Raw genomic sequence first — 25510 nt, forward strand, 5'->3', positions numbered from 1 at the left:
CAGCCTGGATGGGAGCAGGGAGAATGGATACATGTATTTGTATGGCTGAGTCCCTTCACTGTTCACCTGAAACTATCATAACATTGTTAATCAGCTATACCCCAATACAAAATAAAAAGTTAAAAAACAATGCCTGGTCTTCATGATTGTGACCATGTTGCCCCTACAGTCTTTTCTTAAAGCAGTATCTAAAGGAATTCTTTTAAAAGGGAATCAGATTTCACACTCTGCTCAAAACCCTCAACAGCTTCCCAACTCACTCAAAATTAAAATGCAAAAGCCTCACAATAACCTATAAGCTGCCTCCTGACTCTAATCATTTCCCCATCACTCCTCACTATATTACTTTCCTCCAGCCACAAGGTGACACACAGTTTTACCTAAGGGTCTTGCACTAGTTCCCTCCTCCAAAAGATATGCACACATAACTTAATTCCTTCATATCGATACTCAACGTCACCTCTACTCCTCTTCTCCTATCCTACTTATTCTCTATCGTACCTATTAGTCTCCATCTAACAGATATAAGCAGATTTTTAAAATGCACCACAAATGAACTATAATCAAGCTCAACGTTTAAATGTATTCCAGTAAGTGTAATCTTCAGTTGTTCAGTTCAGTTGCTCAGTCATGTCTGACTCTTTGCAACCCTATGAACTGCAGCACGCCAGGCCTCCCTGTCCATCACCAACTCCCAGAGTTCACCCAAACTCATGTCTATTGAGTCGCTGATGCCATCCAACAATCTCATCCTCTGTCGTCCCCTTCTCCTCCTGCCCTCAATCTTTCCCAGCATCAGGGTCTTTTCAAATAAGTCAGCTCTTCCCATCAGGTGGCCAAACTATTGAAGTTTCAGCTTCAACATCAGTGCTTCCAATGAACACCCAGGACTGATCTCATTTAGGATGGACTGGTTGGATCTCCTTACAGTCCAAGGGACTCTCAAGAGTCTTCTCCAACACCACAGTTCAAAAGCATCAATTCTTCAGTGCTCAGCTTTCTTCACAGTCCAACTCTCACATCCATACATGACTACTGGAAAAACCATAGCCTTGACTAGACAGACCTCTGTTGACAAAGTAATGTCTCTGCATTTTAATATGCTGTCTAGGTTGGTCATAACTTTCTTTCCAAGGAGTAAGCGTCTTTTAATTTCATGGCTGCAATCACTATCTGAAGTGATTCTGGAACCCCAAAAAATAAAGTCTGACATTGTTTCCCCATGTATTTGCCATGAAGTGATGGGACCGGATGCCATGGTCTTCGTTTTCTGAATGTTGAGCTTTAAGCCAACTTTTTCACTCTCCTCTTTCACTTTCATCAAGAGGCTCTTTAGTTCCTCTTCACCTTCTGCCATAAGGGTGGTGTCATCTGAGTATCTGAGGTTATTGATATTTCTCCCAGAAATCTTGATTCCAGCTTGTGTTTCTTCGAGTCCAGCGTTTCTCATGATGTACTCTGCATAGAAGTTAAATAAGCAGGGTGACAATATACAGCCTTGACGTACTCCTTTTCCTATTTGGAACCAGTCTGTTGTTCCATGTCCAGTTCTAACTGTTGCTTCCTGACCTGCATATAGGTTTCTCAAGAGGCAGGTAGGTGGTCTGGTATTCCCATCTGTCTCAGAATTTTCCACAGTTTATTGTGATCCACACAGTCAAAGGCTTTGGCATAGTCAATAAAGCAGAAATAGATGTTTTTCTGGAACTCTCTGGCTTTTTCCATGATCCAGTGGATGTTGGCAATTTGATCTCTGGTTCCTCTGCCGTTTCTAAAACCAGCTTGAACATCTGGAAGTTCACGGTTCACATATTGCTGAAGCCTGGCTTGGAGAATTTTGAGCATTACTTCACTAACGTGTGAGATGAGTGCAATTGTGCGGTAGTTTGAGCATTCTTTGGCATTGCCTTTCTTTGGGATTGGAATGAAAACTGACCTTTTCCAGTCCTGTGGCCACTGCTGAGTTTTCCAAATTTGCTGGCTTATTGACTGTAGCACTTTCACATCATCTTTCAAGATTTGAAATAGCTCAACTGGAAATCCATCACCTCCACTAGCTTTGTTCATAGTGATGCTTTCTAAGGCCCACTTGACTTCACATTCCAGGATGTCTGGCTCTAGGTGAGTGATCACACCATCGTGATTATTTGGGTCATGAAGATCTTTTTTGTATAGTTCTTCTGTGTATTCTTGTGACCTCTTCTTAATATCTTCTGCTTCTGTTAGGCCATACCATTTCTGTCCTTTATTGAGCCCATCTTTGCATGAAATGTTCCCTTGGTATCTCTCATTTTCTTGAAGAGATCTCTAGTCTTTCCCATTCTGTTGTTTTCCTCTATTTCTTTGCATTGATCACTGAGGAAGGCTTTCTTATCTCTCCTTACTGTTCTTTGGAACTCTGCATTCAAATGGTTGTATCTTTCCTTTTCTCCTTTGCCTTTTGCTTTTCTTCCTTTCACAACTATTTGTAAGGCCTCCTCAGACAGCCATTTTGCTTTTTTGCATTTCTTTTTCTTGGGGATGGTCTTTTTTGATCCCTGTCTCCTGTACAATGTCACGAACCTCATTCCATAGTTCATCAAACACTGTCTATCAGCTCTAGTCCCTTAAATCTACTTCTCACTTTCACTGTATAATCATAATGGATTTGATTTAGGTCATACTTGAATGGTTTAGTGGTTTTCCCTACTTTCTTCAATTTAAGTCTAAATTTGGCAATAAGGAGTTCATGATCTGAGCCACAGTGAGCTCCCAGTCTTGTTTTTATTGACTGTATAAAGCTTCTCCATCTTTGGCTGCAAAGAATATAATCAATCTGATTTCAGTGTTAGCCATCTGGAACTGTCCATGTGTAGAGTCTTCTCTGGTGTTGTTGGAAGAGGGTGTTTGCTATGACCAGTGCGTTTTCTTGGCAAAACTGTATTAGACTTTGCCTTGCTTCATTCTGTACTCCAAGGCCAAATTTTACCGGTACTCCAGGTGATTCTTTACTTCCTGCTTTTGCATTCCTGTCCCCTATAATGAAAAGGACATCTTTTTTGGGTGTTAGTTCTAAAAGGTCTTGTAGGTCTTCATAGAACTATTCAACTTCAGCTTCTTCAACGTTACTGCTTGGGGCATATACTTGGATTACCGTGATATTGAATGGTTTGCCTTGTAAATGAACAGAGATCATTCTGTTGTTTTTGAAATTGCATCCAAGTACTGCATTTCAGATTCTTCTGTTCACTATGATGGCTACTCCATTTCTCCTAAGGATCAATCTTCAGTTGATCCTAGAATAAAACTTGCATAGTTTCCAGTCCAAGGCTTAATTGTTTACTTAAATAATAAACCACTTCAAATAAATGAGTATGTCTAGTCCGAGTTACCAGGACTCTGTATAACTGTTTTTTAACTTAAGATTTTTCTCCCTTTTCCAAACGTATGACATACATTTCAAATTCTCAGTTCAATCCAAGAAGCCCCTTACCAGATTTGCAGTGACTACAGTACAGCACTTCTTTGCTCTTCTCTCTCTGCAATCTTGTATGAAAGACTCAAAAGCAAAGCCACAGCTCTTTCTAAGGAATTATCTTTTTTGCAAAATCCTATTTCCTCTCTATATTTAAACCCTTTTTAATACCCATGATCTGACTATGGGGTGCAAAACAACATACAACTAGCTCCTTTGAAATCTCCTTTGTAAATTCTATATATAGGAAATCTGCCTTACTCTGACTCTGGTATCTGATAGGTGGTTCAGTGGTCATAATCCCCCTGCCAATTCAGGAGAAGATACTGGGTTGGGAAAATCCCCTGGAGAAGGAAATAACAACCCATTCCAGTATTCTTGGCTTGGAAATACCATAGACAGAGGAGCCTAGTGGGCTACAGTTCATGGGTCTCAAGAAGAGATGGACACAACTTAGCAACTAAACAACTGCTTCACATAAAACTGACTCAGGAAGAATGGCCTACCTTATATCCTGTCATACTGATTTACTGGTATATTGTTTATCTCCACCCATCCTATATTCTAAGCACTTTTACCACTGCCTGGAATATGATAAGCACTCAACAAATATTTGTTGGAATGAATGAAAGAAATTTGGACTTGCTATCTAAAGAACATAAGAAAAATTAAGCCTACTGATTCATACTTCCATAAAGTATGATACTAATTTTATGCTCTTATTAACAGTATATATTAGTTAGAATATCTTTTCTCTACTCACTCACTAGTAATAGATGTTATTCATTCTTTTCTTTATGGATATTTTGCATTTCATGACTTTTGTGTGAGGTCAGTCAACTCAATATGCTGCTCATTATTTACATATAATACTTCAAAAATTTTTTTCTTGAAACATTTTTCTCATTGTCCATTTTTATTTACTTCTGAAATATCTACTTTCAAATTAATTTTTAAAATCTCCTTTTAAAAATGGCATTAACCCCAAATTGCATATATTTCCCATCGATCTTTCGGTTTTTTTTTCTTACAATCTTTTTGTTTCACAAAAGATTTTTATTGATACCCAAAACTATTAATTTTTTTCCTTTTCTTTCTTTTCAGTTTTTAGCTGTGGTGCCATACTTAGAAAAATTTCCACAACTCTAAAATAGCACTTCTCATCTAATAATGATAGCACACAAATGACAACTAATAGCCCAATATGCAATTTTTAATTTCCCAATAGTGACATTTTAAAAAGGTAAAAAGAAACAGGTGAAATTAATTATATATTTTACTTAATCCAATATATCAAAAACATTATCATTTCAGTATGTAATCAACTAAAACTTAGTAAGACTTTCACACTCTTTTGCTTAAAACTTTTGAAATCCAGTGTGTATATTATACTTTTAGGACATCTCAATTCAGTCTAGCCATATTTCAAGTGCTCAAGTGAGATGTGGCTAGTTGCTATCATACCAGATATGGCAGTATTAAAATATGAGAATTTACTGGTATTTTCATCTAAATTTTTGTTGTTGTATACATATTATTTTTTCTTCCTTTTAAATTTGTTTTGGTGCCAAGTATGAAGGGGATTCTAACTTTGCTTTCTCCTCCACAGAGCTAGCAAGTTGCCTTATTGATGTAAAATGCCACCTTACATACTGAAACTCTGTGTACTTGGGTTTAACCCTGGACCCTAATCTATCCATTCTTGTATCAACAACAAACGGCTTGATCTGTTGTAGCTTTAGAATTAGTTTTACTATACTGTATGTCTTCATTCTTTTCTTCTTTTAGAATTTTCCTTTTCTTGCCATATGAGTCCTTTTAATATTTTGAACTCCACTCACAAGTAGAAATTCTAATGAGATTGTGATAAGAGTGATATTCAACATATAGATTAATTTGGGAAAAATATCTTCTTCACAATGGGAAAATTCAGTCAAAAGTATGAAAGGTATCTTTGTCTTCCTTTTGTATAATTTAGAATGCTCTTATGGGCCTTACACATTTCTGCTTCTTCCTAGGCGTTTTATTCAACAACTTAAAAAGGATCTGCAGGGCATGGGAAAAGGGGACTGTTCTATATATAAGAAAAGGTAGGTCACAATTATTAAAAAAAAATACTTTTTATGTTAGTATGCTTTTTATACAAATGAAAATGCATTTATGATATCATAAGACCATACAAAATAGATTTATTCATTTAACCCCCTAACTAATTGCTTACTTGCACTGCCAAATGCATCTCCAATCCCCAAAGTTAAGATCTGTTTTATCTGGATTTTCATCTTCAGCTGGCTTCTCCAAGTTAGCACTGGACCAGAGTTGCAAACAGCTGGAACCAGTTAAAAGACGATTACCTGAAAAAATATGTATTATCCACCAATAATTATTTAGGTATTTAATTAGTGACTTAAGTTACATGCTCAAGAGTTTCATATAATACTGTAAAGAACACAACTTTTTTAAAAAGTCAAATAAAAAGAGATTTGGGTTATGAGGGAGTAAAGCCATATTTTAACTTTGTTGAAGAAGCCTAGACAGAAAGGGGAACAGATCTTGTAATCTCTCCTTCAACAAACATTTAATGAGCATCATCTTTTGTAACAGGCACTGTGCTAGGCACCGGTAATACAATGACAAATGAGACACTGTCCTTTTTCATGCTGGGTTCACATTCCAGTAGAGAAATATTATGAACAGAAGCATGGAAACATATGAGTTCAATATATTCCAGAGAATGCTTCATAATCTCCTTATGGTTAAGGGATAAAGCACATAGTATACCTAAGAAAAGAAGTAAGGTTGGGCGGGGGTGGGGGGAAGCCATCATATTGTGAAGCATTTTTGAGGTCTGTAAGGAGTTTAGTTTGTTACAAGCAGCTGGAAGTTAGAAGATTTTATATGGAGGGAGAGTTTGCAGAGTGGATCTGTATTCTACAACAAGGGGTCTCAGCCGGGAGGGGGGTGTCAATAGATAGATGTGAAGAGGCATATAAACCTCCTCCAATAACATACATGCAAAAGTTATAGGTATACTATGAGCATTTTTCTAGAGATAACTCAGAATTTTCACCATACTTTCAAAACCTCAGTACACAAAGAAGGGTAAATATTCTCTATAATTCTAGAGAGAGACAAGATTAGGAAAAACATAAGATTCTAGGAAACCTGGTTAAATGACTATAATACACATAGATGGGAAATCATGAGGATCTGAATCAAATATTAAAGTCTTAAGCATGGATTTGAAAGCCATTTCAAAAAAACAGAATTTTCAAGGCTTGACACCACATAAAAAATAGAAAGGTACAAGAGGTTTCAAGGATAGATCCCAACTATATGACTTGGATAACTGGTTAGAAGATTATTTTGTCAAACAAAGAAAATTAAAAAGTACAAACTTTGGCCAAAAAGCTGACAATAAATAAGGCATTCATCTTGGCAATTGAAGACTATGGATTTGTATCTCTCTGGAAAGATCACTTTATTTAAAAAGTGAGTCTGCGGCAAAACACTGACTTTAGATAGGAAATCCCTGTTTCTAAATGCCAAGTAAGTTACTTAATTAGCCATGTGAATTTGGTCAAGTTGGGCAACCTCTGAGACTCAGTTTTCTCACCTATAAAATTAGAAATTTGTGTAGAGTTGTTTAAGAATTAGCTATTATATATATAATGTATCTGGCACAGGCTAGGCACTTAGCAGAAGCTCAATAAGCAGTAGCAATTAGGTGGAAAGTCTCATCAGCAGTTCAGTCGCTCAGTCGTGTCCAACTCTTTGTGACCCCATGAATCGCAGCACGCCAGGCCTCCCTGTCCATCACCAACTCCCAGAGTTCACACAGACTCACGTCCATGGAGTCAATGATGCCATCCAGCCATCTCATCCTCTCTCATCCCCTTCTCCTCCTGCCCCCAATTTCTCCCAGCATCAGAGTCTTTTCCAATGAGAAAGTCTCACAGATGGATAAAAACAGCCCAGACAGTACTAACAAGACATTCCATTTAAATATGGTTATTATTCCACTGTTGAGCTTACCAACAAACATACCTGTTCTTTTTTTGCTGAGATATAATTGACATGTACCATTATATTACTTTCAGTTTATAACACAATGATTCAATATTTGTATATAGTGTGAAATGACTACCACAGTAAGTCTAGTTAACATTCTTCAACACATATGGTTACAATATTTTTTTCTTGTGATGAGTACTTTTAAGATTTACTCTTTCTCTGCAACAGTTCAAATACACAGTACAGAATTAAGCATAGTTGCCATGTCATGCGTTACATACCAGGATTTATTTCATAACTCATAACCTTCACCTATTTCATCTATTCTCCCCAACCCCACCCTTCTCCACCCACTACCTCTGACTTCTCAGTATCTGTGAATTCAATTTTGATAAGTTTTATTTAACATAAACTAAGGGTGAAATTAAGGTATGCTCCCAAATTAAGAAATTAATATAGAATACAAAATAATTCACCTTAGTTACAGAATGAAACAAAAGTAGGTAGGGTACAGTATAATACATTGATTTGAACAGAAAGGGCAGAGGTATGGCTATCACAGGAGGGGGAAAAAAGCATTAAGCCTAAAATAGTAAATCTTAGGATTTAAGCAAGATGCAATGGTGGGTCTGGTGGCAATACAAAGGTAATACAGTCAGTTTACTAACATCACTTGAAAAATATTCTTTATATCCAATGCCTGGCATATACTAATAAGGTATATACATCAAAACTAAAATACTAATATTTCACTTAATATATTCTAAATCTGTTTATAAATAGTTACAAAGTTCATTTGAAAAAACAAGAGTTCCCAAATATATATAACAATAATAACCCATTTCTGAACCAAACCTCTAAATTTTAAACTTTTGATTGTAAAAAGAAAAATAATAAAATTTGCTGTGAATTTTAACTAAATCATGATTTAAAAGATAACCATCATGAACTATTGGCAAGTCACTAGCAAATATGTTAAAAATAAGTAGTTATCTTCTAATAGAACTCTGTAATGATGATTTCAAAGGAACTAAAACACTATCAATATCCATAATAATATCAATGCTACCTTCTGAAGCATCAGTACTTACAGACCACAGGTACAGACATTCCAAGCAACTACTAAGTCATTACTAAAGAACACTCACTTCAAATAAAAAATGTTTTTATTATAGTTATTCATAAGAGATTTCAAGTATCCAGTTCACTTGCTAACAATATTTTTTATAGTAAGTACTAAAATACCTTTTTACAGAAAGCATCAAGTACATTCATAATTAACCATTCTTGATATGTTAAGTAATCTGCTCATGATCACAAAACTTCTAGTCATATATATAAGCATTTATTGACAGTTTAATATATGATGGGCCCCAGATAAATTACAGAACAAAATAGAATCTAAGACCTTGTCTAACAAAATAAATAAATAATTACAATAAATTGTAGTGCTATCACAGAATAACCATATAATTTATCATCCAAACAGGAACACGTGTGAAAATAAAAGATAACACTATTAATAATGATATGAGAACAATAGGCATAAACTGGACATGAGTAACCTTATACATAGTAGAGTTAAATACAAAGTGCCTTACTGAATGCCAAATTTGAATCCAGGTTAAATTTTTACTCTTCTCACTGTATGCATAAAATACACATGCAAGATGCCAGCTAGCAACAAGCATCAAGCTCATGAGAGAAAATATTTTAAAACACTGTGAATATTTAAAATCTGAAGTAATCTCTTTACCTTCTAAAACAATTTCACAAGGTTCTGAACTTTGTATTCTAAATTAACATTTTTTTCTCAGCCATTTTATCTGCTATATGTAACTACATCTCATATCTGTGTATTCCTTTCATCAGTCACTCGATATGAACTGAGCACCTACAATGATAAAGGCACTGAAACAAGTTATTTCTCATTGAGACTACTGTGAATGCACTTTTCAAAGGTAATTAAAATACAATATTTACCTTCCTGTTCCTCTTGTCTCTGATCATTCTAAGACACTGCTACCAGAAAAATGTGGCAAAATCATAAATCTTACTTTGCCACTAGCCACATTCAAAAACCTATACATTTTATACAATTTAAAAGAATTAAGTTATTTAATTATTTATATGAGTGTAAAGGCTTTCCATCTGCTGTATTCTTATCTCTTCACCAAGCTCACTCCAGTCTCAATGAAGTACTAACCAGTAGCAGAACATATCCTATGCTTTCTTTCTCTGTTCCTTTGTTCACGCTGATAAACTGGTAAAAATTGCTTTAAGACTGTTTTTTAATGCAGAAATAGATCAGTGATACATATACACATTATTTCTGCTTAGAATTCACTTGTTTTTTTCCATCCTCAACCTATCCCCGCTCCCTGGTGGCTCAGATGGTAAACTGTCTGCAATATAAGAGACCAGGGTTTTGACTGGGTTGGAAAGATCCCCTGAAGAAGGGAATGGCTACCCACTTTGTTATTCTTGCCTGGGGAATTCCATGGACAGAGGAGCTTGGCGGGCTACAGAACATGGGGTCACAAAAAAGTGATATATATACACATTATCTCTTCTTGGAATTCACTTATTTTTTCCATCCTCAACCCAGCCCCGCTCCCTGGTGGCTCAGATGGTAATGAAATCTGCCTGCAATGCAGCAGACCAGGGTTTCGACTGGATCGGAAAGATCCCCTGAAGAAGGGAATGGCTACCCACTTTGGTATTCTTGCCTGGGGAATTCCATGGACAGAGGAGCTTGGTGGGCTACAGACTATGGGGTCACAAAGAATCTGGACACAAAAGTGACTAACACTTTCCCTTTCAACCTATCCCCACCCTCACTATCAAAGTCCATCTACTCTCACGTTAAAAGGCTCCCCTTCAATGAAACTTTGATTCTCCAGAGACAATTAGTGTCTGCTTCCCAAAACAACACATTCCTACAATAGCTGGACACTATTATGGTGCATATTTTCCTCATTTCAGTATAAGCTCTAAAATTACACAACTTGTTTTACTTACTTTTTTGTTCTCTATCATTTCACACAATGCAGAACCGAAATACATGAAAGTAAAAACAAGCAACAGTCTAGACAAGTATTATTTCAGTTAATCCTTCTTTTCTTACCTGCAGGATCCCAAGTTATATTGTGTGCTATGGAGTCCAGAAAAAATTGGCCACTTTTCTGCCACTGACTATATAATTCCTAAAATTTGAAAAAAAGGTCATTTAGTCTATTATTGGCATCTTCTCTGTCAAATGTATACACTGACACTAATTATTTTTAATAATACATGCACTCATTTTTTCTGAGCTATAATTGAGCACTGAGTCATATTTGAAGAGAATAAAATGTTCAGGCTAGTCAAGAAAAATAGAGTATGTGATGGAGATCAATGAGAGCATATCCATTCCTGGAAGGTCCAAAAGTCTGTCTTTACTATATTTAGACAATCAATAAGTATCTGCCAACTAGGACAATATACGTATTAACCTCAAACTTTTAAAGTTACTATTATTACTTTATTATTATTATTATAGCTACAAAGGTTTAATTTTAAATATGTCTGTGTCTCTGCTACTTGAAGATCCCTCCTCTTTTAGTGTTTCACCTTCACCTGAGGGCATATGGTAAGTGTGAAGATTCAGAATAAGAGATGTTAACACTGCTCTTATATAAATATAAAGGCTTTTCATCCCTTAAAGCAATATTTTTCAAACTTTTTTAACATGCAAATCAGTAAGAAATACACATGGCACTGTAACCCAGAACACATATATGCATACACATAAATGCCATCTAAGTTTACTCTCTTAATACATGTGATGAACTCTAACATTTCTATTCTTTTTCATTTTCTTTTAAAGTCAGCTTGTGGCCTACTAAGTTGACTTCTCTAACCTCTAATAGATTGAGACCCATAAACACTCTCTGAGTGTAGTGGTTCCCATACTTTGGAATGAAAATAATGTGAAATGTTTACTAGAAACTCAGACTTAAGACCCATGCCCAAATGTTCAGATTCAAAAGGTCCAAGACTGGGCACAGGAATCTGTACTTTAAAACAACATCTCCAAGTGATTTTGATACAGGTGACCTGCTGAATATGCTTTCATGAAACACTATGTGGGCTTCCCTGGTGGCTCAGACAGTAAAGAATTCACCTGTGAAGCAGGAGACCTGGATTCAATCCCTGGGTTGGGAAGATTTCCTGGAGGAGGGCATGGCAACCCACTCCAGTATTCTTGCCTGGAGAATCGCCATGGATAGAGAAGCCTGGCAGGCTATAGTCCATGGGGTAGCAAAGAGTCAGACACAACTGAGCAACTAAGCACATTTTGCAGAAATGGCTCTCAATCATCAGAAGACTTCCTCTACAACTAGATGAACGAGTACGTAGGCACAATCCCACAGGTACAGATTTACAATTCCCCAGAGCAGGACCTGGACACACTATCAACTAGTGATTCTGATGTGCACCTCTTGTGAAGAACTACCATCTTAACAGAATATTCCAGAATGTACAAATAAAACAATACTTTTATGAGGCTCTAAAGATTCTCTGATACTGTATCTTGGAATTAAAGATTCTGAGCATCTTCCAAGTTAATAATTTTTCCATTTGATCCAGTTTTCCCTTTATTCATCCGGCTTTTTTTCCCTGCCCTCTCTGCAAACTCAGTGCTGCTACCAATAAACCAGCCTCTTCTTATTGAATTTTTCAGACTATTATATTAAACAATTATAACTAGTACAAGAGTTATAACTGAAATTCTCAATTCTACTTTTATTAATAAAGGCATTTTAACATAACAAACTGATTTTTTAAAGTCAGTTATTTCATTCTACAAATATTTATTGACTAGTATTTGAAATACAGTGTTTTAGAAGGAACAGCCACCTATAAAATATGTTTTTAGTACTATCAACTATTAATTCCTAAGGGTATGAGAGCCTCTAACACTGGATTCATAGATAATAATATAAACACAAACAGAAATGAGAGAAGTGTGGACTCTCCTTCCATGAAAGTTTTAAATGGACATCAATTAACCTAGAGAAAATGTTTTTCATTAATACAAGGTAAGGAAAAAGAATGCTCACACCTAGGGATCAAGACAACTAGTTTCACTCTTAGAGCTATGGCTCAACTGCTGTTTCACTGCTCAAGTCACGTATTTTTGAACCTCTGCTGCCTTATTTATAAAAAAAAAAATAACATCCGCCCAACTAAGAGGGAATTTGTAAGATATTAATAAGCTAAGTGAAAATGAAATGAAAACTGTTAAAAGATATATAAGATAAATCTATTATTAACACACTGTTTAATTTTTCACATTTAACACATTTCCAGTCTTTGAAATCAAGAATAAATAGATGTTAAACAATTCTGGTATTGAGCAAAGAACCTCTTAAGGTCGACTTGCTTAATATCAAACAGCTACAGAGCAGCAGATAAGTAAACCATTTCTATGACTCCTACGACAATGGTCTTTAGACCACACTATGCTGATCCTCTTTCACTTAAAATCAGTAGTTTAACCTTCAGTAGAGATGAGTAAAATACCCTGGTCTACTATATTTAAGGGTATCAAAACACAAAAAAAATTTACTATATAACCTCAATATTTATAAACTATTGTTTTAAGAAACTTTCAGAACTATTTCTGAATATAGATTCCTTAGAAAGAAAAAACATTCACTGACCCACTAACAATTATTACATGATTTAATAAGGGCAAGAAATTAAGTCCAAGGGGTATGTTAAGATTTTGAATTGAAATATGTCACTTTAAGAACAAAATATACAAAGAAAAAAGCTATACGAAAGAAGATCACAGAAACAAAAAACCTGTGCCACATATGACTGGACAATGAAGTCTGCCACTATTAATAAAGTAACTGACAAATTTCAAGTTGTTGACTCTTCAAATACTTAATAAAAGAAAAAAAAATGACAGATGGGGAAAAAAAAGCATTTCAAGATAATTCAGTAAGCACAATTTAGTTTAATTCTACTTCAATGAAACATTTACACATTTTAAAGAAGGAAGTGGCATTCAGCATGTTGTCTGTATTTACAGTGTACAATTCATACTGATTTATGTGACAATCACTCTAATTTTGTACTCTTAAAAATGTTATCTTTTAATACTATTTCCATTTCTAATAGAAAAAGATAAATTACTGACCAGATTTTTCTTTTGCTTCGGTAGGTTAACTGGTTCAAAAACAGAAATAACATTTCCATAGGATGCTGCAATCTTTTAAAAAGAAAAAACAAAGAAAACTTATAAATATGTTGTTACTTATGAATCAAAAGAGCAAAGGAAATGAATAGTATAACTTACAAAATACTCAACACAAAATTTCTTTCACCAATACTTGAGAATGTCAGTTTTGGGGGTTACCATATCTGGGTCAGAATCCCAGCACTGTCACTTACTGTATAACAGCAAGGTAATCTCTTTGAACCTCAGTTTCCCTATCTACATTTACAATATGTATTACATTATCTTCCTAGTAGAACTGAGGGCCGAAATAACATCTGTAAAGCATCTGGTAAAGAACACTAAATGTTAATTCCCTTCCTCACATAAGAAAATGTATTGATGCATTCCTTATAGAATTTGATGACTTAAAAATCAGTTTTTAGGTTACCTGTCCTCAAAAGTTCACAATTCTGTCACTGTATATTTAACTCACTGGAGATAAAACTTAGATCTATTCCTTCGTGAACTCTTTAAGAAGTATACTTTTTCAATATTCTACTTGAGTATCTTTAAAATTTACCCCTTAATCAATGAAAAATAAACCTTGCTGGCTCTGTTTTATGAAGTAGCTACAACTGCAGCCTGAGTGAGTCACAAATGAAGAATATTAAAACATCAGAAATCAGATATATAGATAGAATGAATGATCAGGAATAAAGATAAGAAATATAACCTAGTGAAGAAGAGTAAGAAATGAGGATATAACATACATATGGGAGTAGATATTTTTAAGTGTTCTGAGGAGTTCTGAGAATACAGAAATCTACACTGAGTTCATCCAGGAGTGTTTAGTTTGTGCCTTTATGTGTGGCTAAGATTTCAAACTACAGTGAGTGTTCAATTTCAGAAACAGGACACAGTATGAATACAAATGTAAATATTAAAAGAAGTATGTTGGGAGGTGACTGACCATCAGCCCAGCCAGAAAGAGAATAATGAACATGAGGCCAAAAAGGTAGGTGTGAGTGGGTCAAAGAAAGTCTCAAACCAAGGTGAACAACCTAAACTTTTCTAGAGTAATGGGAAACTAAGAACAGTTTAAAGCAAATGAATAACAAGTCAAATGCAGACAGACAAACAAGTCAAATGCAGACAAATTTTCTTAGGAAAACTAATCTGGTAGTACTACAAAGATAAAAACAGTAATGATAAAATATTGATGCCTATGGTATCAAAAAGCACTTCCTTCTAGAAGTTAAACACAAGTCCCAAATACCAAAACCTATAAATTTTCATCTTGATATCTTAAGGAATCATTTGATTATACTGATACTGTCTGTAAAACAAATGAAATGTACCCTTTATCAGAATGATTATAAAACCAAATGACCTCTTCATTCTAACCTGGATTTCATGTAATATAGTAACCCACCAAGCTCCTCTGTCCATGGAATTCCCCAGGCAAGAACACTGGAGTAGGTGGCCATCCCCTTCTCCAGTGGATCTTCCTGATCCAGGGATCGAACCCAGGTCTCCTGCATTGTAGGCAGATTCTTTACCATCTTAGCCACCAGGGAAGCCCATAGTATAGCTTATCCCAAAAAGATAATTCATATTGGAAATTACTAAAATTAGATTTCCAACAGTAACCAGCCTTATGTGAATCTAGATGGTAGAAGTGAGTTTTCATATAATCAAGATTACAGAACTACAGAGCTAGGAGATGAAGCAAAAATGAAGAGAAAGGAAAAAGTTTCAAGGATTTTGGGCATTCCATAATAAAAATCATTTTTGTAGTACAGGGAGAATGAAAGACATGAACAAAAGAAAGACAGATAAGACACCTGCAACTCTACTGAAAGGAAGGGGTAGATGAATAACAAAACAAAAAACAGTAGTCCAAAAAAACAAGCAAAGACTACAAGAGTTGAAACGACTTTACCATGAATATCTTTAAGCTATGTCTGCAAAAACATTTTAACTTTTCAGAATGGCAAGTTTACTAGGAATGATTAGATTAAAAATAAGGTTGGGACCATTTTGATTTCTCACACAAAATGGTCTAACAGTATCACAGAGTCAAACAATATACTTTAAGTATATAGCAAAAAAAAAATTACATTTGCAAAGTTCAGCCTAGTCTAGCTACAACTATATCTAGGCTTGGTCATCTATGCCTGTATGGTGCTATATTAAGCTCTATACTATACTGTTTGTAAGTATAACTCTCCCAACTCTGGTACTATACAGAAACCATACTTAACCTGATGTGAAATCATATAACCCATTTCTCTTGTTTTTGTTGCTCTTTCACTTTCAAGGCAATTTTTTTCCTTTTCATATGTAAATAGAAGTTGACTGAATTTTTCACTTTTGTATAGACTTGGAATAAATTACTTAAAAAATTGTAGCATTTATGTTGATTATTTTTTTAACAAAGTTTATCCCAAAGTTACAAGGAGATAACTACCTGTTTAAAGACAAAGTAGGATTCTAACAATAATTTCTTTTCAGGAGTTTATTTCTAGACTGAAGTTTATTGTTATTCCTTTTCTTCAATTGAATAAATTTTGAAATAAGTAAGCTTTACATCTATTCTACAGGCAATAAATAACAGGTAACTCATGGAGAAAATTATGCTATATTTCAAGATTAGACAAGAATATAATTCCTGACAGTCTCTAAGACACATTTAAGTCAGGAATTTTGTTCTCTAGGGCACATCTAGAGAGACAAAGAAATCTGTAGCTACATTGTCTTGGAAACACAGTAAGTCTCTAATTCAACAAGAAATGATACTTCAGAGACTATACTGACAAAAACCATACTCAAAACAAATCTCATATTACCACAAGATTACAAACCTTGCCTTGTTGCATTGAACAATCTACACATCCTACTTGAATATTTCCATGTTTAGCTCCTGGGATTATTTGCAGTCTTTCAAAATCACTTCCCAGTATAACAATGTCACATCCAGATGCATAAGCCTAAAAACAAAACAAAAAAGAACAAAATAAAATAAAAATGATAAAACTGTCAACAAAATATTTTATCATATAAAACACTGGTATTAAATATTATGTTTTAACAGACTAATTTTAAATATTTTTTAAAAATCTTTATTATTTGAGAATATTTCTCTTACCTCCCATATACAGACCCATCAGTCAGTCCTATCTGCAAAATATATACCAATTCCTTTCACTTCTTCCATCTTGATTGAATGCTACTGCACCTATCTAAACTACCATCATCTCTCTCCTGCATGATTGCTTATACTCTGATCACTTCCATTCTTGCTTCCCTCTATAACTCCTTTCCACACAAAGACAAAAGTGATCTTTTAAAAGTGTTTATTACACCAAGTAATTTTTCCTAAGTCCCTTCAATAGTTGCCTCATTGGACTTGGAACAAAATCTCAACTTTTTACCAATGTCAATGCCCTAAATGATTACCCTAATTTCCCAAATCCATCTCAAGCTACTCTTTCATCCCTTCAAATGGCTCCTGCCCCTATATTACTCTTTTTTCTGTTCCTTGGACATATCAGTCTTTTTCCACCTCAGGGTGGTTTACCTTGCTTCTACCTGCCTGGTCTTTGTCTAACTTCTTTTCAACATTCAGGTCTCAGTTCCTCAACATACTCATATTCTTGCTCCCTCTCCTCTAATGACTTTCTGTTTTTTTCTTCATAGCATATACCACAACTTGTAAATATCTTGCATGTTATCCATTTCCATCACTACAAGTTAAAGTCCATGGCAAAAAGTTAGGGTTCAAGTTTATCTTGTTCTCTGATCTTAGATCACAGAAGTTTCTTCCATTTAAGAGCACATGACTGTCATCCTATGCTGTTATATGCAGCATAACTCTGAAAATAAAATATCCATCACAAACTGTTTTCCATCCTGGTAAGTTCTGAATATCTCAGTAATTCCTTACTTCCTCATCTCTTTTGCATATATACATACAATTTACTTAATGCAAAAAATATTATACTTAATATATATACTTTATGACCATAAATCCTACAAAGGCCAAAATGGTTCTGTATAAGGTACAAAAAATATTAGAAAAGGGATTTGAAAGAACATACAAATAAATCTGCTCACATTATCAAAAAAAATTAGGCCTAAACTGGCTGACAGCTTCTAGAGTGGCAGAGTGGGCTTGATTTTGACTTCTGATCTAGTGCTCCTTCAGTGGTAGCACAGGAACTTCCTTAGTTAAGCATGCTTGCCTGGGATCTTCCTAAAAGAACTGGGAGAAATCAAGTGCGGTTCTACTAGTGTCACACAGTGGAAAAAACTGGCTCAGAAAACAAACAAAAAACCTCATGATGGTCTGCTCACCTCTGTGTAAATACCCACGACAGGATCACAAGGCTTGTCACAAGATAAATTATCCTCAAGAATAAATTCCAAAAAGCAATTTAAGAAAACTTTTCATTGATGATCCTCTAAAATACCTTAATATTTTAGAAACTGATTTTCTCCTGAATTTTAAATTTTGATAAAATACTGTCACTGTTTACCAAAATATTATACTAAATGCAGAGTGTTTACAATTTAGATTTCCTTCTCACAACACAAATCTTTTTCAATTTCCATTAGCCAGGATATATATATATACATTTATATATATACACACACACACACACATATACATACACACATTTTAATGTGTTCATAACCTCTGCCTTCTTTTCATGTACTGCAATTATCTATCTACTTTTGGATATTGTGTTGCACCTATTTTTGTCAATCATGACTAAATTTTCCTAAATCAAGTCTACATTAATCCTGAAGTATCTCACAAAATTATTGCTTAATTAATGTTTAATACGAGTATGGAACATCTTTAGACTTGATAAATGCAAAGTTATCTCAGAAATAGACACCTACCCAACAGAAAGATGCCAATTCATAATACATATAAATCGTGATCATTCAAAGACTTATCCAGTCCTGGATTACCCTTGCTTTTTTCCTGCTACTGTATTATATTATAACAGCCTGTCAGTTAATTTTTCCTTAGTGATAGTACTAGAAGATGCAAAGCTATCCATTCCTAATTTTGGTAACCAGTGAAGCTGCTCAGTCGTGTCCGACTCTTTGTGACCCCATGGGCTGTAGGGCTCCTCCATCCACGGAATTTTCCAGGCAAGAGTACTACAGTGAGTTGCCATTTCCTTCTCCAGGGGATCTTCCCGACCCAGGGATAGAACCTAGGACTCCCGCATTACAGGCAGACACTTCACTGTCTGAGCCACCAGGGAAGCCCAATTCTGGTAAATTTTTAAGTCAAATAAATGTTATTGATCTTCATCTAGAATCTCTCTCTCATTCAGTCTGCCCTTTCTTCTTTCAGAGTTACAATTAGTGGATGGCAATAACTGGTAAATGGAAAAAACAAAAACAAACAAAAAAAAATATAGACAATTGTAGTCCATACTTCATGAGTTGGAGTATGGATAGTCCTTGGGGCTTTATAATACAAAAAAAAAAAAAAAAAAAAACCCTGATTTTCTTGACTATAGAATTTTAACCTTTATACTTTTTTGATAATGTAATTAATTAAACATCAGTTCAGTTCAGTCAATCAGTCATGTCCGACTCTTTGTGACCCCATGAATTGCAGCACGCCAGGCCTCCCTGTCCATCACCAACTCCTGGAGTTCACTCAGACTCACGTCCATCGAGTCCGTGATGCCATCCAGCCATCTCATCCTCAGTCGTCCCCTTCTCCTCCTGCCCCCAATCCCTCCCAGCATCAGAGTCTTATCCAGTGAGTCAACTCTTCGCATGAGGTGGCCAAAGTACTGGCCTTTCAGCTTCGGCATCATTCCCTCTAAAGAAATCCCAGGGCTGATCTCCTTCAGAATGGACTGGTTGGATCTCCTTGCAGTCCAAGGGACTCTCAAGAGTCTTCTCCAACACCACAGTTCAAAAGCAGCAATTCTTCGGTGCTCAGCTTTTTCACAGCCCAACTCTCACATCCATACATGACCACTGGAAAAACCATAGCCTTGACTAGACGGACCTTAGTTGGCAAAGTAATGTCTCTGGCTTTTCAATATGCTATCTAGATTGGTCATAACTTTCCATCCAAGGAGTAAGCGTCTTTTAATTTCATGGCTGCAGTCACCATCTGCAGTGATTTTGGAGCCCCAAAAAATAAAGTCTGACACTGTTTCCACTGTTTCCCCATCTATTTCCCATGAAGTGATGGGACCGGATGCCATGATCTTCATTTTCTGAATGTTGAGCTTTAAGCCAACTTTTCCACTCTCCTCTTTCATCAAGAGGTTTTTTAGTTCCTCTTCACTTTCTGCCATAAGGGTGGTGTCATCTGCATATCTGAGGTTATTGATATAAAATGCATTAAAGATTCAAACTATATTTGCATTTTGTTCTGTTTCTCAATCATTTTCAAGATTATGTAAGTATCTTCTTAAAAATCCTGCTGTGCACAGAATACTGGTTGAATAAACTATAGTACATAGGTAAATGGAGTATTACACAGCTATAAAAAGAATGAGGAAGAAACCTATGAACTGACTTGGAGTGATTTCTAGGAGATAATATTAAGTGAAAAATTAAGAAAATAAGTAGAAAAGGGCTGGCTGACTTGTCTTTGCCTGACTTACTTCACTTAGCATAATACCCTCTAGATCCACATATTTTGTCACAAATGTCAAGAGCTCACTCTTTTATGATTAATATTCCATTGTGTGTGTGTGTAGGCATTGTGTGTACACATATATGGATGAAAATGAATGCATATGTGTATTTGTGTGTATACATGTACTTATGTATATATGAGTAAATTAAATAATTTCAAAAACCATAACCAGCATCCATTGGTAGATGAATGAATAAAGAAAATATATATATATATACACATGTATACACACACACACCTACACATCTTTATTCATTCATTTACCAATGGATGCTAGTTATGATTTCTGAAACTTATTAACATCATAAATAAATCTATCAGAACGGGGGGGAAACAAATGAACTAACTACATTACAAACAAAAACTACATCTACACTGAAAGAAAGAAGGCATGAAAATACTTAGTAATTTACGAACACAGAATTTGACCAATATATTTTCAGCCTTGGAGACTGAGAAGGAAAGAACTTTGGCACCAAAATTTTATATACACCAAAGCTATACAAGGACACTACGAAAACTACAGGCCAACTTCTCTGACGAATATAGATGCAAAAATCTTCAACAAAATACTCAAAGACTGATTTCAATAGCACACTAAAAAGATTGTACACCATATTTATCCCTGAGATGCAGGATGGTTCCATAAAAGCCATATATGACAAGCTCACAGCTAATGCAGTCAATGGTAAAAAGCTAAAAGCTTTCCTCCAAGATTAGGAACAAGACAAGGATGCCCAAACTTTTACCAATTCTATTCAACCTAATATTGAAGTCCCAGCCAGAGTAATTAGGCAAGAAACAGAAATAAAATGCCTTTGAATCAGAAAGGAAGATATAATATTGTCTGTTTTCAGAATACAAGATACTACATATAGAAACCCTGAAGTCTCTACCAAAAAACTTTTAGAACTAGTAAAGTCAGCAAAGTTGCAGAATCCAAAACCAACATGTCTTGGACACTGAAAACTTTCAAGACATAGATTAAAGAAACTGAAGAGTACACAAATAAATGAAAAGACATCTTTTGTTTTCGAATTGGAAGAGTTAATATCGTTACAATGTCCATACTACACAAAACCATTTATAGATTCAATGTAATTTCCATCAAAATTCCAGTAGCATTTTTCACACAGAGGAAAAAAAAAAATCCTAAAATTCACATCGAATCACAAAAGATCCCAAATAGCCAAAGCGATCTTAAGGAATAACTAAGCTGGAATCATCACATTTCCTGATTTCAAACTATATTACAAAACTATAATAATCCAAACAACATGGTATCAGCATAAAACAGACCCAGAGACCTAAGGAACAGAATCATAAGCCCAGACATAACCTACACATATATAGTCAACTAATTGTTGACAAAGGTGCCAAGATTATACAATAGAGAAAAGATAGTTTCTTCAATAAGTTGACACTGGGAAAACTGGACATCCCTGTGCAAAAGAATGAAATTGAACCCGTGTCTTACATTACACACACACAAATAAACTCAAAAATGAATCAAAAACTAAACTTGAAAAATAAAACTGGAAACAACAAAACTCCTAGGAGAAAACATAGGGGGAAAGCCCCTTGACAATCAGTGATGATTAATTGAACACCAAAAGCACAAGCAACAAAAGCAGTAATAAATAAGAGTACACTGAACTGCAAAGCTTCTGCACAGCAAAAGAAACCATCAACAAGATGGAAACGTAACCTTCAAAACGGGAGAAAGTATGTCCAAACCTTATCTGATAAAAAGTTATTACCTAAAATATATAAAGAACTCATAATTCAATAGCAAAAACAATCCAGTTAAAAATGGGCAGGGGACTCAAACAGACATTTTTCCAAAGAAGAGGTACTGATGGTCAATAGGTACATGAAAAGACATTCAATATCACTAATCATCAGGGAAATGTCAATCAAAACTGGATATCACTTCACACCCATTAGGATGCTATCATCAAAAAGATAAAAGATAAGTGTTGGTAAAAATGTGAAGAAAAGGAATCCTTGTGTACTCTTGGTGAGAATGTAAACTGGCATAGCCACTGTGAAAAACAATATGGAAGGTCTAGTGGTGGTCTAGTGGTTAAGAATCTGCTGCCAGCGCAGGAACACAGGTTCAGCTCCCGGTCCACATGATTCCACATGTGGCAAGGCGACTAAGCCTGTGGGCCCCAACTACTGAACCCACACTCTAGAGTGCAAATGCCACAACTACTGAGACTGCGTGCTGCAGCTACTGAAGCCATGCACCCCACAGCCCATGTAAGAGAAGCCACTGCAATGAGAAGCACATGCACTGCAGCTAGAGAGTAGTCCCCACTCGCTGCAACTAGATAAAGCCCACGCACAGCAATGAAGACACAGCACAGGCAAGAGAAACAAACACAAAAACAAGCACACAAAAACAGTATGGAACAGTCCTGAAAAAATTAAAAGCAAAACTACCCTATGTTCCACCAATTCAACTTCTAGGACTATATCCAAAGATGATGAAGTCACTGTAAGAGATACTTGCACTCCCATATTCATTTCAGCATTGTTCATAAAAGCCAAGATATGGAAACAGCCTTAGTGTCCATTAGTGAATGAATGGATTTTTTAAAATATATTTTATACACATACACAAAAACCAAAGAATATTGTTCAGTCACACACAAAAATAAAACCCTGCCACTTGTGATAACCTTGAAGGCGTTACGCTAAGTCAGAGAAAGACAAATACTGTACATATATATTCCACTTATATGTGGAATCTAAAAACATTTTTACTAATAGAAATATTTTACTAACAGAACTGAATGGTGGTTGCCAGGGGCTGTGGGTGGTAAAATGGGAGATGTTGGTCAAAGGATACAAACTTTCAGTCATAAGATGAGTAAGTTCCAGGAATCTAATGTATAGCAGGGTGACTATGGCTAACAATACTATACTGTACAGTTGAAAGTTGCTATTAGAATAAAGCTTTAATGTTTTCATCATAAAAATAAAGTGGTTATTATGTGAGGTAAACGATACATTAATTAATCCCATTGTGGTAAATATTTCATAATATGTATGTGTATCAAATCATAACATTGTATACTTTAAATTCACACAATGTTAACACCAATTGTATCTCAATAAGGCTTAGGGAAAAAAAAAGAGAGAGAGGTGACCCTGTACAGATAATCCAAACTGGGTATCATGCAAAAATCACTTGAAATAGACGCATCTTCTTATGGATATTTTAAATAGATTATTAAAATTAATTCAATCACTAGAGTTTATACAACATGACAAGTTAATAAGCATGTAAGTACACCAAACCAAACTGGGAAAACAAACTTTAAAATGGGCTCTGTACCCAAAGTTCATAGCAGCATTATTTACATAGCCAAGACATGGAAGCAACCTAAGTGTCCATCAACAGATAAATGTATAAAGAAGACGTGGTACATATATACAACAGAATGTTTATCATAAAAAGAATAAAATATTGTCATTTGCAGTGACATGAACGGATCTAGAGAATACCACACTAAGTGAAGTCAGGGAGAAAAAAAGACAAATACTGTATGATAGTATTTATATGTGGAATTTTAAAAATTATACAAATCAATCTATACACAAAACAGAAACAGACTCACAGATGAAGAAAACAAACTTAGAGTCACCAAAAGGAAAAGGGAAGGGGGCAAATGATAAATAGGAGGGTGGGATTAACAGACATGAACTACTAAACATAAAACAGAAAAGCAATAAAGAGACCCTGGTGGCTCAGATGGTAAAGTGTCCGCCTGCAATGCGGGAGACCCGGGTTCGATCCCTGGATTGGGACGATCCCCTGGAGAAGTAAATGGCAACCCACTCCAGTATTCTTGCCTAGAGTATCCCATGGACAGAGGACCCTGATAGGCTACAGCCCATGGGGTCGCAAAGAGTCGGACACACCTGAGCGACTTCACCTTCTCAGGGAATAATATTCAATGTCTTATAATAGCCTATAATGGAAAAATAATCATATATATACACATATATAAATCCAGATCACTTTGCTGTAAACCTGAAAGTAACACAATATTGCAAATCAACTATACTTCAATTTAAAAAACTTAATGTATTAATAATTCACACATTAACAAAATAAAGAAAAAATAAACAAAATCGGATATGTATGATTTTAAAATAATCCATGTCTACTAATCTACCTGGTTTTAAATATATTATACATAATACTTTAAACCAAAATCTACAGAGTTTCATAGATTTTTAACAAAATAAATGGCTCTAAAAACTTCATTTCAAGTTGCCCTATTATTAAAACAATAATTAAAAGAACAGAACTGGTTTATCATATAAATTGCCATGCTACCCAAGTTTCAAAAGTAATATGCATATATTACAATTGATACACTAGCTGCTTCTGTCAAAAGATCCATAATCAGAATAACTTATTACTAAGCAATGAAAATTAAATTGACAAATGAAAATCCTTTTATTAGGCACATGTGATATTACGATTACTAACTGAGGCTAAACAAGGTGCAAAGAAAAAACTGAGTTCATATGCATGCTATTTAGCATACAACAAACATGATTTTTAACTTTAAGTTTGGCAGACAACCGTCTCAAATATTTTAAATTTTAAAAATTACCCAAGGTTGCAACAGTCATCATTCTAATATGGAAATCCTGTGATTTCTGTATAACAGTTAAGATTTCCTGTTTTCACTCTTTTATTTTAACCAACCATATCAGGTAAATATCCCGAAGAATTTCTTCCGGGTGTACTTCCTGGTTAAATGACTTATATTTGGCATACTGTAATTAATATTATTCTCATTTATTAAAACACAACATTAAGAATTCAACTTCCCTGGTGGTTCAGATGGTAAAGCTTCTGTTTGCAATGCTGGAGACTGGGTTTGATCCCTGGGTTGGGCAGCTTCCCTGGAGAAGGAAATGGCAACCCACTCCAGTACTCTTGCCTGGAAAATGCCATGGACAGAGGAGCCTGGTAGGCTGTAGTCCATGGGGTCACAAAGAGTCGGACACGACTGAGCGACTTTACTTTTTTTTTACTTAATACTACTTAAAATACAATATTTTAAAATAAACCAAATATTTAAAGTCTAATTTGTACCCGTAATGGCCTATG

The 25510-nt window shown here is 35.1% G+C and overlaps 1 protein-coding gene across 1 annotated transcript in view; it reads right to left on the reverse strand.

Annotated features, from left to right (window-relative positions):
• DMXL1 (Dmx like 1) overlaps nt 1-25510 on the reverse strand; it is a 130808-nt gene that overhangs the window by 101413 nt on the left and 3885 nt on the right. The window contains exons 2-5 of the mRNA XM_052643975.1: nt 16547-16672; nt 13662-13733; nt 10596-10674; nt 5676-5808 (exon numbers count right to left, since the gene is read on the reverse strand). Of these exons, the coding sequence (XP_052499935.1) occupies nt 5676-5808; nt 10596-10674; nt 13662-13733; nt 16547-16672 (410 nt within the window). The remainder of the gene's footprint in view (nt 1-5675; nt 5809-10595; nt 10675-13661; nt 13734-16546; nt 16673-25510) is intronic.

This window comes from Budorcas taxicolor, chromosome 7, assembly GCF_023091745.1.
Source record: "Budorcas taxicolor isolate Tak-1 chromosome 7, Takin1.1, whole genome shotgun sequence".
NCBI lineage: Eukaryota > Metazoa > Chordata > Mammalia > Artiodactyla > Bovidae > Budorcas > Budorcas taxicolor.